Source organism: Ostrinia nubilalis, chromosome 2, assembly GCF_963855985.1.
Source record: "Ostrinia nubilalis chromosome 2, ilOstNubi1.1, whole genome shotgun sequence".
Taxonomy (NCBI): Eukaryota; Metazoa; Arthropoda; class Insecta; order Lepidoptera; family Crambidae; genus Ostrinia; species Ostrinia nubilalis.
In genome coordinates, this window is record NC_087089.1 from 5,748,074 (window position 1) to 5,765,069 (window position 16,996).

The 16,996-nt window shown below is 33.6% G+C and overlaps 3 protein-coding genes across 3 annotated transcripts; 2 read left to right on the forward strand and 1 right to left on the reverse strand.

The window, feature by feature from the left end:
- The first annotated feature begins 269 nt into the window (after nucleotides 1-269).
- LOC135080689 (torsin-1A) lies at nucleotides 270-5,702 on the forward strand. The gene is made up of 6 exons (XM_063975394.1): nucleotides 270-705; nucleotides 1,021-1,295; nucleotides 2,483-2,634; nucleotides 2,883-3,028; nucleotides 4,070-4,217; nucleotides 4,885-5,702. Exons 1-6 carry the CDS (start codon nucleotides 507-509, stop codon nucleotides 5,024-5,026), a joined length of 1,062 nt encoding a protein of 353 aa, XP_063831464.1. The 5' UTR covers nucleotides 270-506; the 3' UTR covers nucleotides 5,027-5,702.
- A 272-nt stretch (nucleotides 5,703-5,974) lies between these two features.
- On the reverse strand, nucleotides 5,975-10,892 carry LOC135080693 (autophagy protein 5). Its single transcript, XM_063975409.1, has 5 exons — nucleotides 10,598-10,892; nucleotides 10,051-10,256; nucleotides 9,839-9,963; nucleotides 7,466-7,666; nucleotides 5,975-6,907 (listed from the first exon to the last, which is right to left on the reverse strand). The coding sequence occupies exons 1-5, from the start codon at nucleotides 10,751-10,753 to the stop codon at nucleotides 6,801-6,803; spliced, it is 795 nt and encodes a 264-aa protein (XP_063831479.1). The 5' UTR covers nucleotides 10,754-10,892; the 3' UTR covers nucleotides 5,975-6,800.
- A 304-nt stretch (nucleotides 10,893-11,196) lies between these two features.
- Nucleotides 11,197-12,437, forward strand: LOC135086228 (ribosomal RNA small subunit methyltransferase NEP1). Its single transcript, XM_063981058.1, has 3 exons — nucleotides 11,197-11,484; nucleotides 11,726-11,969; nucleotides 12,073-12,437. Exons 1-3 carry the CDS (start codon nucleotides 11,341-11,343, stop codon nucleotides 12,393-12,395), a joined length of 711 nt encoding a protein of 236 aa, XP_063837128.1. The 5' UTR covers nucleotides 11,197-11,340; the 3' UTR covers nucleotides 12,396-12,437.
- Nucleotides 12,438-16,996: the final 4,559 nt, after the last annotated feature.

Sequence of the window (16,996 nt, forward strand, 5' to 3'; positions counted from 1 at the left end):
ACCCCCTTTGTTATTCCTAAATGTCAAAGTTGTCAAAATAGACTGCGGCGGACTGCGGTGCGGTCCGGTGTCAATCCAATCGATTTTAGTTGTTCCGAATTGATTATAGTCAATAAACAAGCTGCATAATTAGATCAAAAAGCCATGATAAATGTAGGAATTATTTCTGCACTTGTTATGAAAAGTTTTGAGTAATTAATTAAAATTTGCCCCAAAATAATTCATCTAAAATTATTTGGTCCAAGTTAATTTTTACTGTGGTTTTTACCATAAACTGAGAGAGTTAATTCGGACCGGGAATGGTGTTGTTTTGAAATGTCAAAATGTCATTTTTGTAAACATTGCACCAGCACTGTAAAATCGTCTTTGTTTTAATTAAAAGTGTGTATATCTTAACAAAAGCTATTGATCGAGATATTATAAAATTGTCCTAAATTTTATGGGTGTAGAACAGTTGACAGAAGCAGAATTTATAACACTAACCTACGGTCAACACTACCATCCAAATGACTAAAAAAATCAATAATTTTATATTAATTGCCTTTTGTACAGTTAGTTTTGTATCATGTGAATTATTCACTGTTTCGCTGATTAGTTCAGCAGTAATAGCAGGAGGATGGTTCAAGTATGATCTCATCAAGGACCATACCATTTGTCATTTTACAGAATGTTGCAATGAAAAATATGTGCCATATGACTTGTCTAGTGAGTATTTTTTGAATTAGTTGCTCTTACAAGTTTCTCCGTTTTTATTGATTGACAATAAGTACTGGAAAATGTAGTTTTAATTAGTTATAACCTCTTATAGACGAGGCATCTATTGGTATTCACTTATTTAATATAAATCAATTTAAGTTACAATTTATTTGTACAATTTAGGTATTGTGTTAGAATCATATTCTAAAAGACTTCAATGATAGGTACTGCATGAACGCTTGTTAAGATTAATACAGATTTTATGATATTGTGATGTTTTTAAGACATGGTCAATAACTTTACTGAACTGTTTATTATTTCCAGAATTACAAATGTCCTTGTCTCAAAAAATTTTTGGACAACCACTTGTTGGGGAGTTGGTAAATATTCTCAATGCACACAAAGATGCTGTAAATGCAAATAGTAAGCAAAACCAAAAGGCTCTGGTGATTAGCCTGCACGGATGGTCTGGGGTGGGAAAGAACTATGCCTCAGCAATGATAGCAGAAGCTCTCTACAAAAATGGAATGCAAAGCAAATTTGTAAAATTATTTATGGGAAAAAAAGACTTTGATTGCACTGATCTGGAGAAAAGTAAAGTAAGTTTGAAATATCAATAATTTTGTTTAAGTTCATTTAACCTCGTAAGACCGAAGAGTAAATTTTGTCTACTTCTAAGTATCGCCGGATGTGCTTTCAGAAGAACGAATAATTTGAAGTAGTAAACGCCGAGCACTTCGAGTAAAAAAAATTCTATGTTAGAGATTTTCTTTTGCATTCATATTTTCAGGGGCCCTATATAACAGTGCATAGAGCTTATTTTAGGTGAAAAATAATAAAAAAATGTTTTCTCTTAAAAGAACATTCGGTATTACAGACTTTAAGAAGGAAAAGTAAATAAATTGTATTTTATACTTTAAAGTAAAACATAAATGTAACCTTCTTAATAAATTAATACTACATAAAGATACAATAATGATATTAATAAATGTAACTGAAAAGGTACAACGGTTTTTATTTTATTTAATGTTTCATAATTAGTACTTTTAAAAGTACTATCGGTTTTATAACATACACTAATGATAGGTTAGAATGTATAAGAAGTAAAGTGAAAATTCATGTTAATTATAATATTTACTAAACTAAAAATCAGAACGTTCTCATGGTAAATTTTCTCAATCATATCATAATTTTAAAAGTCCAATACTCAATTCCATCTCAATAGAAAAAATATACAAAAATAAAACTTTCACCATCAAGACCGAATGTTCCTTGCAAAGAACTATTATTTTCAAACGAAAAAAAATCTTACAAAACCACTTCAAATTGGGAAAAATAATTTTTTTGCTTGTTTAGCAGTATTTTAACTTAAATTATACTGATCAGTTTTGCAATTAAACTACGTTAACGCGAAGAAAAAAAATTAATCGCACATCACGTCTTCTCGGACGAACCACCTTGTCAAAGGAAAATGATAATTTGACAGTGACGTTTTGTTTTTTTTATATTAATAAGTTTGGATACCTGATTTTGAATACTTTAAGCCATAGACTATCACTCTTTTTTTTCGATAGGCGCGAATTTTTGAACTTAAATTTATCGCTAAAGTTTTAGTTCCTCTGAAGGCACATCCGGCGATACTTCGAAATCACCTCCGAAAATGTCTCGGCGTTACTGACTACAAAGTTTTAGTTCCTTCTGATGCACATCCGGGCTTACGAGGTTAAATCAAATTGTTAAACGTACAGCAACAAAATAAAACTTGATTGGCAACTCTTTTTTACAGAAGTATTTAATCACACAAGTTAATGAAGTGGTAAAGAAATGTCCCAAGTCACTCATCATATTTGATGAAATACATGACATGTGCCCTTCTGTATTAGATGCAATAAAGCCCATGCTGGACCATCACCATGCTGTTGATGGAGTTGACTACAGGTCAGTGTTGATATCGCCCTGCTATTCCTGATTAATTTAGACTTTTCTATTCTGAATCCGTGAAACTAAACCTTGTGTACCTACAGGTTCTGAACTGTTGACTGAATATCAAGTAATTATCAATACAATTCAAGGAAAAAACTAAATAAAAAAAAATCCCTTAAACAAACAACTCTTCATTGCAATTAATTTAATATTACAGAAACTTCATAGCAAATAATTTAACATTGCATTATTTATTGTTTCAGGGATAGTATTTTTATATTTATATCAAATATTGGAGGTCATGAAATTGCTACCAACTTATTAGAACTCTATGAGCAGGGAATCAAAAGAAATGAAGTAGAGTTTCATAATTTTGAAGCCATCATAAGGAGAACTGCTTTTCACCAAGGTACATTTTCAAGAGTTATCCTTTTCCATTATAATTTTTCCTTTCTTATATTGCGGTGCCTGCAAGCCGACACAAAATTTTTGGTTCGTTAGTAAGTGGATTGGCGAACTTGCGACTGCCGCTATGTTGCCTTACATGAATAGTGAGGTGATTATCACACTGCACCACATTCTGTGTTGAGCGGGGGCCACGTGCCGCTAGGACCTGATCCGTTGTATGTACGTACAGCGCAATACTGCGCTGCATGGCGACGGAGATCTAAGCCTGCTTCTGCACGCTCTTACTGACGCCCTGCGTACCGCGACGGACGGAATGCAGCGTGATAATCGCCTAACTGAAAGATGCTAAAATGTGGTAAAACACACACAGTTTTATTCAACCTAGTATTTTCAAAAGTGTATTTGACATTGGAGAAATTACTTACACACAATGATATTATATAAAAACAAAAGCAGATATGTTATAAGCGCTCGCGCTGTGAATACTCAAATACGTCCCAATTGGGACGTCTTGTGTTTAGTCTTCGTGTGGCCTGCGTCGTGCGCAATCGCGTGCGTACCACACCGTAAGTTCCTGTGTTCTTACCAAAATAAATAAAAAATGCCATCGTGTGTGTTTCGAAAGTGTACCAATTATGACTCTAAAGTAAAAAAAATACAAGGGATCTCTTACCACATGTGATTATGCAAAATTATTTAGTATTTATATTTTCAATTATTTATGCAAACAATCAAGACGCCATGCGCCATGTTCAAGTTAAGAAAGAGAAAGCGATCTTGTTTTGACGTTAGAGCGATAAGGATGCGTGCGCTGCGGACATAGATTAGTTAGTGCAGAATCGTTAAAACTATAGCTATCTCTTTCATTTGCGTGCTATTTCGTATCTTTTGTTTCACTTATCAGTTACATTTGTCAATGTGTGCAATTTGGAATAGCTCGGCACGGATTAAAATCGTAATTTCTATGAACGTAACATATCTATAGTTCTTTAATATCATTGCTTACACACAATAACTTAAAACTGTGTTAATTTCATTTCAGGTGGCTTTGAAAAAGCTGCAGCAATAGCGCACCATTTGATAGATCACTACATACCGTTCTTACCACTTGAGCAACATCATGTGGAGATGTGTGCATTGGCCGAATTTAGATCACATGGAATTTATCATCCCAGTGAAGAAATGATGGCGTAAGTATTCCTATTGTGTCCAGTCAGTATTAAAATTGCGTTGTGTAAATTGCGACGTAAATGATGACGACGACGTGATAACGGTCATATTAAGTGCTTGGCCAGACTGCACTGACAAGCGGAACGGGCGCGGCGCGACGTACTCAAACATATGAAAAATCTTATAAATAACTTGAAAAAATCGAACTGCCTAAGGCTCGTGGTTTATTGGTGATTTAGTTTGAAATTTTAATAACTAATGAAAAATCTTATTCGAGTGTCCCCACCCCATAGTGGCACCTGCGTGCCCACTATGGATAGGATGGATACTCTAGTAAGATTTCATGGCGCCGGCGTGCCCACTATGGACACTCGAATAAGATTTCATGTGTTAGTACAACGCGCCGCGCCCCCCCCCCGATCTGGCGTGTGGGCAGTCTGGCCAAGCACGATCATAATGATGCTTCGAGACATTAATTGATTTTTTGCCCGTAATGAAATGAGTTGTGGGAGAAGTGATCGTAATTTATTTCTAGCGCTGTCGGTCTAGAACCTAGCTTTGTGTTTGTAATGCAGCGCGGCAGCGCGCCCCATTAGAACCGTCACGCCGCGGCACCGCCTGTTGCATTTCTTTATAAAGATGCATAATTTTACCAATTAAATCTTTTATGTTGTCGTTTTTTTACAGAGATGCACTTTCAGTAATAACATATGGCCCAACTGAAGATCAACCAATTTTCGCCAACAATGGGTGCAGACGGTTCGCTCGTCGAATTCCTTATGTTATTAAAAAATATTCACAGAAAAGCAAATCAAATACTGAACTTTAGAACCATAAGGCAAAAGGTGCTTAGCTGAAAAAGTGATGCAGGTAGCTTTAAGTTAGCAGTCTATTCATATTGTTGCGTTTTGAAGTTGTACCTGATGTATTGTGTATGTCATCTTATTAATATAGTGTCCTATAGGGCTTCTTTGTGATAATACTTTTATTGCAAGGTTTTATTGTTTATGAAACATTAACCTCGATAATGTTTTCTAATATTCTTTAATTGATTAGCCTCGGTTGGAATTTAGCGAAAATAACTAAAAGGATTGTTAAATTCATAGCTACTGCTATTGATTTATTCGACCAGATAATGGGTATATTCATGGTCCTACTGAATGGCTTTATTTTCAATAATCGTGTAATATCGATAAATGAATCGTTCAGTCGGCATGCGAAACGTCTGATAAGACCGTCGTGTGAAAATGGTTTCCTGAATGCGAGCATGTTGTTTGGAAATTACGAAAGTTATACACAGACAGATGCAGAAAAGCTGATTTAATTTAAATTTAATTTTAATTGCTGTTACATTCAATTGAAATTATGTACCTACCTACTACGTCGTGTTGAACACGTTATACAAAATACACGTCATCATGTTTTAGAAAAATGAGCTAAAATTAAAATTGTGTTATACTTAGTGAATGGTGTAATAAAGTAACAAATAAAAACGTGTAAATACATATTTTTAATTTATTTTAGAAATAAAATTAAGGTCTAATAAACCAGAATCAATGATATTATATAAAAACAAAAGCAGATATATATGTTATAAGCGCTCGCGCTGTGAATACTCAAATACGTCCCAATTGGGACGTCTTGTGTTTAGTCTTCGTGTGGCCTGCGTCGTGCGTGCGCAATCGCGTGCGTACCACACCGTAAGTTCCTGTGTTCTTACCAAAATAAATAAAAAAATGCCATCGTGTGTGTTTCGAAAGAAGTAAACAAAATACAAGGGATCTCTTACCACATGTGATTATGCAAAATTATTTAGTATTTATATTTTCAATTATTTATGCAAACAATCAAGACGCCATGCGCCATGTTCAAGTTAAGAAAGAGAAAGCGATCTTGTTTTGACGTTAGAGCGATAAGGATGCGTGCGCTGCGGACATAGATTAGTTAGTGCAGAATCGTTAAAACTATAGCTATCTCTTTCATTTGCGTGCTATTTCGTATCTTTTGTTTCACTTATCAGTTACATTTGTCAATGTGTGCAATTTGGAATAGCTCGGCACGGATTAAAATCGTAATTTCTATGAACGTAACATATCTATAGTTCTGTAATATCATTGACCAGAATATGATTTGTCAAACAACTTTTTCTATTGTAGATTTACTTAACTAATAAAAAAAAAACTTGCACTTTACTGGTTAAATAAAAATACATTATCTTTATAGTTAAAAATTTTATTAAGCTCCAACTTCTTCCATTAATTTCTCAGTATTAAAACTATTACAATATATTATTTTGGATATTTTTTGAGTAATAAAATAAACTGGTAATGCCTGGCGACCAATTAAAATTATAATGGTATGTAATTCCATTACTTTTCTATTCAGAGATAATCACGGCCGATCGCTGTGCCTATTTTTAAAGCAAAAATTGGTCTTTACATTGCATTTTATTTAACTTTATGACTAGGGATATATACAATTGCATTTCGCTAAGCATCAGTGATTATCTCGACTACTTCTAGTAGTTCATTTAGGTGTGTACAAAAACTTGATGTAGCTGCACATTTAACATTATGAAAGCTTCCACAAACAACATGAGTCATTCAACATATACAAAGGTGAAGAAAATTATCAGGGTAACTCATATGTTCTGAGAGCCATTGCAGTGGGGTGTCCAAAGGCAGTGTTATTCCATGTGTTCTTAGTTTTACTGAAAAACGAAATATTTTAAAAGGATATCATCCACGTTTCATATATTTTTGGTCCAAAATCAAAAGTGCCGGCCAACAAAAAAAAAGTGCTGTATTCTGACAGAATACGTCTGCCTTAGCATTTGTTACTATGGCACCAAAGCCGTAGCTCCACTGTGCGTCGAGTATTTGAGATCTAAAAGTCATCGACTATTCATACATTTTTTGTTCAAAATCAAAAGTGTCGGCCAATAAAAAATAAAGTGCTGTATTCTGACAGAATACGTCCGCCTTAGCATTTGTTACTATGGCACCAAAGCTGTAGCACCACTGTGCGTCGAGTATTTGAGATCTAAAATTCATCGACGATTCATACATTTTTTGTTCAAAATCAAAAATGTCGGCCAATAAAAAAAAAAGCCATAGTAATAAATGCTAAGGCGGACGTATTCTATCAGAATACAGCACTTTTATTTTTTGGCCGGCACTTGATTTTGGACCAAAATGGATGATGTCCTTTGTTATAAATACCATAACATTTAATATTACTAAAATAAATATCTGGGAAATGGACTTACAGTTTACTTTATCAGGATATAATTCTGAAATCATTTGTTGTAAAACCTTTCTGCTGCCATCTAGATTCTTAGGACAAACAAGCCGTTGATAACAGGACCCATCATCAGAATAAATTCTTATAGGAATATGTTTGAATCCTTCATTATCTCCATGAGACTCCATCAATCTTCTATTTATGGCCCAAAATTGGTCAAATTTGTCTGTAATAAGTTACAAATAGTAAGTTATAATCATTTTACACTGCCATCTAGTCCAGTGGTATTAGTGGTATTGAAGTTTTCCTTGCTTTAGTAAGAATACCATAATATCAAACATTAGTTAGACTTAGGGACTACACATCAAACAGAGAACGGGCAGCAGCGCTCTCTGAAAAACATCAATCTTTTAAACTGCGATCTCCAACCCGCCTGCCAAGCGTGGAGATTATGGCAAAACCCTCCACTATAGTGGAGGAGGCTCATAGTCCAGTGGACTGTAAAGGGCTGTTGATGAATATCAAACATATAAAATACATTGCTGATTTATGTACACCCAAAATGTCCATATACAATAAAATCCACCTCTGAAATTGTATAATACTATAAAAATCATAAATTAATTTTATTATTTAAAAAAAGGTTTCCATAATAATGTCATTTTGTGTTTTTTTATTGAATTAAAGACAATTTTCATACTATTGTCATGTTTTTTTTGTCATTGAAAATGTGGGCATCCACCATCAAGAAATACATATGAGTCGTCTAGTTTCAAAACCCGCTAAAACGCTCCCGCAACGATTTTCTGTTTATATCTCTAAATGACGATACTGCAATTATCTCATCATACTATTCAATCATTTTCGACCAAAATTCGCTAAAAGACTACTAAACTAGCACTTAAAATTTGGTTTGTGTTACAAACTCCGCTAAAACGCCGTCCGTTTCTTTCAAAACCCTCTAAAAGTTGATTGACCAATGGCAGCACGGTATTTTGGTCACATGAGTGCGAAATCAGTATGGAGATTTTTTCATAACGTGCTTAAGGTTGCTGCGGTTTTTTATTGTTTTTGATCCAAATTAATGGACGATTTATCTCAGTTCGTGGAAAAACGTAACCCTAAAGACGCAAGAAAGGAACCACGTAATGAAATAGCCTAGAAACGCACCAAGGAGCGCCAGAAACGGAAAGAGAAATTTGTTAAATAACTACTTTTGAAGCAGCTTTGATGGTGTTATGCAAAATTAACCATTTAGCTGTCATTGGTTATTGTTACTATTAAGTGTTGGTGATCACTAGTGGAATTATAGAAACTTCACTAGCTCAATGCCTTTAGACGAATTATAAAGGTATTTTACTTTTTACCCGAGTGCAGGAGGGTAATGTGTTTCGAGAGTAGGTAGGTATGTATGTGTGTATGTTTATATCCTTGTACAGTCAGTCAGTGAAGTAAATAAATAAATATTGTGGGATGTTTTTTTTTATGTGACAGGAGGCAAACGAGCAGATGGATCACCTGATGTCCAGATGTCCAGGAATAAATATTATGTTATAAAAAGGCAAAGACGAGATTGAGAAAATAATTTATAAAAGTTTCTTATTTACATGCTATAATTTAATTGTTTTTTTTTTTAATAACCCGATAAAACTTTATTAATCTAATAACCTAACCAATAAGTGCAATCGCTTTGAATATTATAGAATGGACAAATTAATACGGACAACTATTTATTTTATAATTTTTTGGTTTATTTAATATTAGACTTTATTGTAGAACGCCATTCATGCATTACAATTTGTTCTTATCAAATCCCGCTAAAATACAACATGTCTGTTTCAAATCCCATTAAAACCGAATGTTCGTAACAAAGTACGCCAAAATGAAAATAGTTTTCATAATAATCCAAATTATATTTAATTTAAAGATAAATAGCAATTACTGTTAGTATTGCCAGATGACAATAATAATTTGTATCATATATTTTTTTGCCTAAGGCCAAAGCTATATGGATAAGCGGTTTTATTCAATTTCTCGAAATCTTATCAAAATCGTTTTAGCGGGATTTGAAACTAGACGCCTCATATTATTATTTAATTTACTTGATCAAAGAATACACACAATACTTACTATTATGTTTTATAGAACTTACAAAAGATACAAATATGATTTAACTTATATAGCTTTCTGTGAGCTTTCAAGCAGCTTATTATAAATAAATTCATACTATGTAAAAATCTGTTTTTAATGAGACACTGGTTGAAGAGACTTAAATAAGAACTTTTTAATGTTCGGGGCCAGTGGACCAAAATTTATTCAGCTTTTTATGTACATATATTTAAACATTAACTAAATCATATTGGTATCCAAGTATTTTCATTATAAAATTTTACATTACCATTCTGTAAGCCAAGCCATAGTTGATTATGGTCTTTCTTTTGCATGGTTGACATGACTTGACCACGGTGCTTTAACACATCAGCCTCCTTAACTGTTGACATATAGTGTGCCTCTACTACATCCCTTCAAAAATAAATAAATTATCACGTAAAAGCTTATGTAAGTAAAGGAATAAGTAAATAATACATTAGTTTTTAACTTAATACATACTTGTTAGGGCAGTGCAACAATACATCTTCAGGAAATTTTGTGAAGTGCACAGTAAGAGTCCAAGGCAACTGTGGATCGACACCACAGTAGAGATCATACAAAAAACCAATTGGGTAGTGCCATTTTAATGGCTGGCCATTATAGTCCAACCACATTTCATTATCAGCATTTTCTTGAGATATAAAACGAAGGAAGTGTCTTTTCATCTAAAAGAAACATACTTTAGTTACATAGTGGCCCTTGCCAATTTTTTCTATTAAATCAAGTTAAATTATTTACTACAGATCCTTTGTCATAGTAAAATTCTACTTCAATATTGTGGTTTGAACCATAAAGTTCATATTAATATTAACTTTGAACAAAAATCCATCTGCAAAAACTTGGGTGCCCATATTGGATACTAAATATTGGGCAGAATAAGAAGGTATATCATACAAAACGAACAATGAACTTTAATACACTAATTTGGACAAGCTATGTTAATTTGACAGTGTTACAATGGGTCTGGTACTTGAGGAAAGCAGCATTACCATTAGCATTACTTTACCTTGTCTGTAACCAGTGGAAAATAACTCAGCCTTGGTACCATTACATAGAAGGGATCCGGCTGTTGAATTTCCATTATTTCTTCTTGAGCTAATTGAAAACAAATAGGTAGTTTACCATCCCATATCTCTCGCAAGACTTCTCTATCGTTTGCCATTATAGATGTCTAAAGATGGTTGGTAGACGTCGTAACCTGCAAAATTTACTATTAATACGTAGACAAGATCAATAAATGCAAATTCTTTACAAAATAAACATAATCAACAGCGAAAAAACTACACGAAAAAGAGGATGGGATGAATGTCAAATTGATGACATTGACAGTTAGTGATGTGCGAGTCATTGATGTCATTACTATGGACCCGGCATATCTTTAAAATAAACGTGCTTGGTACGGTATGGATGGAAATGATGATTTCGATTAATCAAATTATCTCACTCGATTAATCGAAAAACTGGTTACTGATCCTGAAAGTGCTGCACGAGCTCTATCTGTGTTAAAATACTGTTCGCATTTTGAATCGGACCATTTGGTAGGTACACAGATATTAGGTACGTCCATGAATCGGACCGATCGGAGTCTGTCAATGTCACTGTCAAAAACCAAAAAAAAAAAACTAATCACAACAAACAACACGTGTAAAACTGTTTTGTAAGTTTCGAGGCCAAAAAATAATAGTTATTTGGTGCTGCTGCCTCATAAGTGTACATTCAAGCAGTTTTTAAGAAAAACAGAATTTCATCATGGGAAAGAAAAGAAAAATTGCCTCTAAAGACGATGATTTTGAGTATGACCCAGTACCCAAACATCTAGTGACCTCTCACATTAAGAAACAAGAGAAACGTTTAATTGTTATTTTGGAGAATGCACAACTTGAAACAGTGAAGGTACTACGCTAATCTGTTAATCTTAATTTTGTCTCAATTCAAATACTTGCCATGATTTCACAGGAGTAATGTTACTTTTAGGTTAGGATAATGTTGAAGATTTTGATATTTCATAAATTTTTAGTGACTTGTCTTCTCTATCTACTTAGTATTTTGTAAAATACATTATGTAAAGAAAATACATTATGTAAAAAATAAAGCACCTTTCAGGCAGCAGTTAAAAACAACTGTTTCTTTTCAGGTTGGAAATAGTTTTGAATTGTTGAATTGTGATGACCATGCCAACATCTTACGGAAAAATGATCGTGACCCAGGTTCCTGTCGACCAGATATTACACACCAGTCTTTACTCATGCTTATGGACTCTCCATTAAACCGAGCGGGCCTGCTTCAAGTGTACATACACACAGAAAAAAATGTACTTATTGAAATAAACCCACAGACAAGAATACCAAGAACTTTTAAGAGATTTGCTGGGTTGATAGGTATGATATATTTGCTGTTAGCCATTTAATACATTCACCAATAATTTATTTTAATTATTATGAATAATTGGACATAAGATTATGAAAACTTTTCTTTTTTCAGTTCAACTACTACACAAGTTTGCTATCAGAGCATCAGATGGTCCAATGAAACTACTTAAAGTTATCAAGAACCCAGTAACATCACATCTTCCTGTGGGTGTACGAAAAATCACCATGTCATTTAGTTCTAAAATGGTTCAAAACTGCAGAGAACTGGTCCCTAAGGATGAGCCAGTTGTGCTGATTGTGGGAGCTATGGCACATGGTAAAGTTGAAGCGGATTATTCAGAAGATGTCATATCAATAAGCAACTATCCACTCTCTGCAGCATTGACATGTGCTAAATTGTGTTCAGCATTTGAAGAAGTTTGGGGTGTAGTCTAAGCTATAAAAAGAATTTATTAAATAAATACTGCATAAATCATGCCTTTCTGTTTTGTCACCTATTTAAGTACTTATTGCAATAACTAGCGGCCGCCCGCGACTTCGTACGCGTGGATCCCGTTTTATCCCCTTTTCCCGAATTTTCTTTGCTATAAACCTCACGGAGCCCGAGACCTTTCCAACGAATGCAAAACCGTGGAAATCGGTTCGTGCGTTCTGGAGTTATAGCGTCAGGGAGGAAAACCCGACTTATTTTTATACAGTGTGAGTCACGTTAAAGTGTACATATGAAAATAGATGAAACTAGACCTATTTTTATCGACAAAAAAGAGGTCAAAAAATTTTTGAGATTTTTTTTTTTAATTTTTTATAAAAAATTTTTTCTTCCAATTACTTATTGTAAAGAAAACGTAATAACTTTTAAACTAAGCGGTATATCCTGATAAAATAAAAACAGTAATAATGATAAATAACAGGCGATACTAAAAAATACATAAAATACACAAAAAAAGGCCAACAAATAATAAAAAAATATACTTTTTGAAAAAAATCTGCTTAAAAATTCGTGTTTTTTTTGGTTATTTGATAAATTTCTTCAAAAAATGCCCCTATAACCGGGGGTTTTTATTACTTTGTATTATTTTCTATCGTATTACCTTCGTAAAACCAAAAATCGCATGTCTCTATCCCTATCACAACGTTTGCAATGATCGTTTGAACTAAGCCTCTCCGGGCGCGCCATTCAACGCTTCGTTAACAACGAAACTGAAAATGGCTCTAGATTTGTAATTTTGATAAAGACAAGTTAGATTTCAAATAAAAACAAAAGATTTCGAAGTAAAATAAGCATTTTAGTTACAATTAAAATTGTCTCTACCTGTACCGGAGAATAATGTTGTGGTAGGCCTTTGTTCAAACGATCATAGCAAATGTTGTGATAGGGATAGAGACATGCGATTTTTGGTTTTACGAAGGTAATACGATAGAAAATAATACAAAGTAATAAAAACCCCCGGTTATAGGGGCATTTTTTGGAGAAATTTATCAAATAACCAAAAAACACGAATTTTTAAGCAGATTTTTTTCAAAAAGTATCATTTTTTATTATTGTTGGCATTTTCTGGGTATTTTATGTATTTTTTCAGTATCGTCTGTTATTTAGCATCAGGGTTGCATGATTTAAATCAAGTTGATTTAAATCACGATTTTTATTGCATGATTTTTTTAATAAAAATCACTGATTTAAATCAATATACTAAAATGGAATTAATGCAACGCTGGCAGTGCATATTAATCAACTGTAATGTTCAAAACAATGTTAATATTAGGTGTTCAAGTATGAAATAGACGTTCTGTATGGAAAATTAGAAAAAAAATATTTTTACTATAGATTTTTTTTGGGAACAAAATAAAATTGATACTTGTAAAAAGATATTAGTGTTTTTGTAATGGAAACGGACACCACTTAGGACGAGCTGTTTTTGACGAGTTTTTTCTTGTTTCAGTAAAAATATGACATACTATCTTACATAATTTAACTTTTTTGGCTTGTTCCCATTACTATACCTCAATTGTACCTAAATAAACATGTTTTCCGCATGAAAAACTAAGGCAATGATTGCAAAATCGAATAAAAATCAAAAAAATCAATATAAATCAAATAAATCACGATTTATTCAAAAAAATCTGATTTTTTTGATTAAAATAAAAAAATCATGATTTTTTCCACCCTGTTTAGCATTATTACTGTTTTTATTTTATCAGGATATAATCTCAAAAATTTTTTGACCTCTTTTTTGTCGATAAAAATAGGTCTAGTTTCATCTATTTTCATATGTACACTTTAACGTGACTCACACTGTATAGTAGACTAGCGGCCGCCCGCGACTTCGTACGCGTGGATCCTGTTTTACCCCCTTTTCCCGAATTTTCTTTGCTATAAACCTCACGGAGCCCGAGACCTTTCCAACGAATGCAAATCCGTGGAAATCGGTTCGTGCGTTCTGGAGTTATAGCGTCAGGGAGGAAAACCCGACTTATTTTTATACAGGGTGTCCCGTAATGTAACGTCAAGCCGGAACTGGGTGTTGAGGCAAGTTATGCTGGTTATCAGAAAAATATAAAAAAAAATCTATGTGGCATTTTGTCAAAATAATAGGCATTTAAAAAAAATCAAAAAATTCTACTCCCGGTGACGGTCTTTTTACTCGTGTTGCCACAAATCTTCACTTTTTCCAAATTTTTTTTTTATTATGTAACCCTGAATAATGCTTCTCTAAATTGTTATCAAAATTACAAAACCAGCTGCTCCAACTTGGATGAAAAAAATACATTATTCCCAAAAAAAATATCAAAATAAAAATTTTTACTAGTTTAAACTGACTGTACTGAAAAAAAATTGTACTACGCGAGTGTGGCAAGTGACGTCATAATTTGGCGCATTTAGTAAGGATTCCAAAATGGTATAACACTTTGTAAAATCTTGCTGTAATTGTCGACAATTTTTGTTTATTGGAAATAATCCCGTTTTTAACTTTATCTACCTTGGTTAAAAATATTATTCTCATGTGCCCAAAATTCAAGTTTCTGGCTTAAGTGAGGTGGAGAAGCCATTTTAAAAGGTATGAGCGGGACGGAGAGGGCCATCTTACCAAGCAGGGATGTTATGGATATCCGTAACCGTAACCGAAACTATCGGATATCCGAAATAAAAAATATCCATAACCGTAACCGAAACTGATTCAAAAGTTACGGATAGTTTCGAATAAAGGCGGAGTCTAAGGGTACAATTCCAAACTGCAAAACTCTATGAAATCTGCAGTATACACGCCGCAGCTGCAATGCCGCGCTGCCGATTTCATAGTTTTGCAGTTTGCGGTCTGCGGCCCGTCTTGGAATTGTACCTTAAATCTTAATATTTGTTACCAACTTGTCTGGCATTCGCTGGCACCATCTAATATGCCAGCCTGTTTTACCTTTATCATACATAGGTGTCGTCTTAGTTTGTACATAAAGTAGCTACGAGTATGTGGGTCACGCTCACGCAGCATCTTGCTATTTGTATTATACCTACATTTTTGAAATTCTAATAATTCCGTAACCGAAATTATCCGAAACTTTCGGATAATCTGAAATGATTTCACATCCGTGACCGTAACCGAAACCGGTATAATATTATTCTAATATCCGTAACCGTATCCATAACCGAAACTTCATATCCTTATTATCCCTGTTACCAAGTACAAGTGCAGGCAGAGCAGGTAGTAAAGGCGCGCGCGCACGGGTGACTTTTGTCACAGTATGTCAACTACTAATTACTGTCATGGTGACAAAAGTTTCTGTGACTGACTGTACGGTAGTCAGTCACAGAAACTTGAATTTAGGGCACATTAGAATAATATTTTTTAACCAAGGTAGATAAAGTTAAAAACGGGACTATTTCCAAAAAACCAAAAATTGACGAAAATTGCAGCAAAAATTTACCAAGTGTTATACCATTTTGGAATCCTTACTAAATGCGCCTAATTATGACGTCACATGCCACACTCGCGTAGTACTTTTTTTTTTCAGTACAGTCAGTTTAAACTAGGCAAAATTTTTATTTTGAAATTTTTTTTGGGAATAATGTATTTTTTTCATCCAAGCTGGAGCAGCTGGTTTTGTAATTTTGATAACAATTTAGAGAAGCATTATTCAGGGTTACATAACAAAAAAAAATTTTGAAAAAAGTGAAGATTTGTGGCAACACGAGTAAAAGGACCGTCACCTGGAGTAGAATTTTTAGATTTTTTTTAAATGCCTATTATTTTGAAAATATGCCACATAGAATTTTTTTTATATTTTTCTGATAACCAGCACAACTTGCCTCAACACCCAGTTCCGGCTTGACGTTACATTACGGGACACCCTGTATAGTAGATTATTATGGTTCACATTTAGGCACTTTATTGATTCAATGTTTCACTAAAATTTATGTTGTAAAAGCCTTCCATAAAATCAAATCAAAATTATTCAGACATAGAGATCGCTCCCAAATAAATAAACAATAAAATAAAAATAAGCTCAGCACTTACAGGGTATCGTTGTGAACCCTTATTTTAAAATAGGATATCATTACAGCTTTGAAGAGTAGATGAAAGAGGTCGCCACTGTGACTGTTACAGACTGCAACATTTTCACTAGATGGCACTACGAGTACCAACACTCCACCATGTGATGAAAAATTGCAAATAAACTAGTTGGAAACATGTTTTAATGTTATCACCATAAAAATTAAGACACTATTCTTGCTTAGATTACTCACTAATCTTCAATTAATTATAATATACCTATTAATATTCATAGGAAATTACTGTATTGGTTATCTTAAAGCAGTTACTAAAAATCATATAACTTTTTAATGGTTTCATCATATTTTTTTGGAACCTATAGGTCTATCCTCGAAAAAGTACAGTCAACAGCACACCAAACTATACATTTTTGTTGCTAAATAACTTGCAACGAGATAAGACGGCACTATGCTTAGCTTGACATGCTATCGTGCTTGTCGTCCGTAATACCTAAACTATTATAGGAAACTTAATTTTAAAAATTGTTAAAGG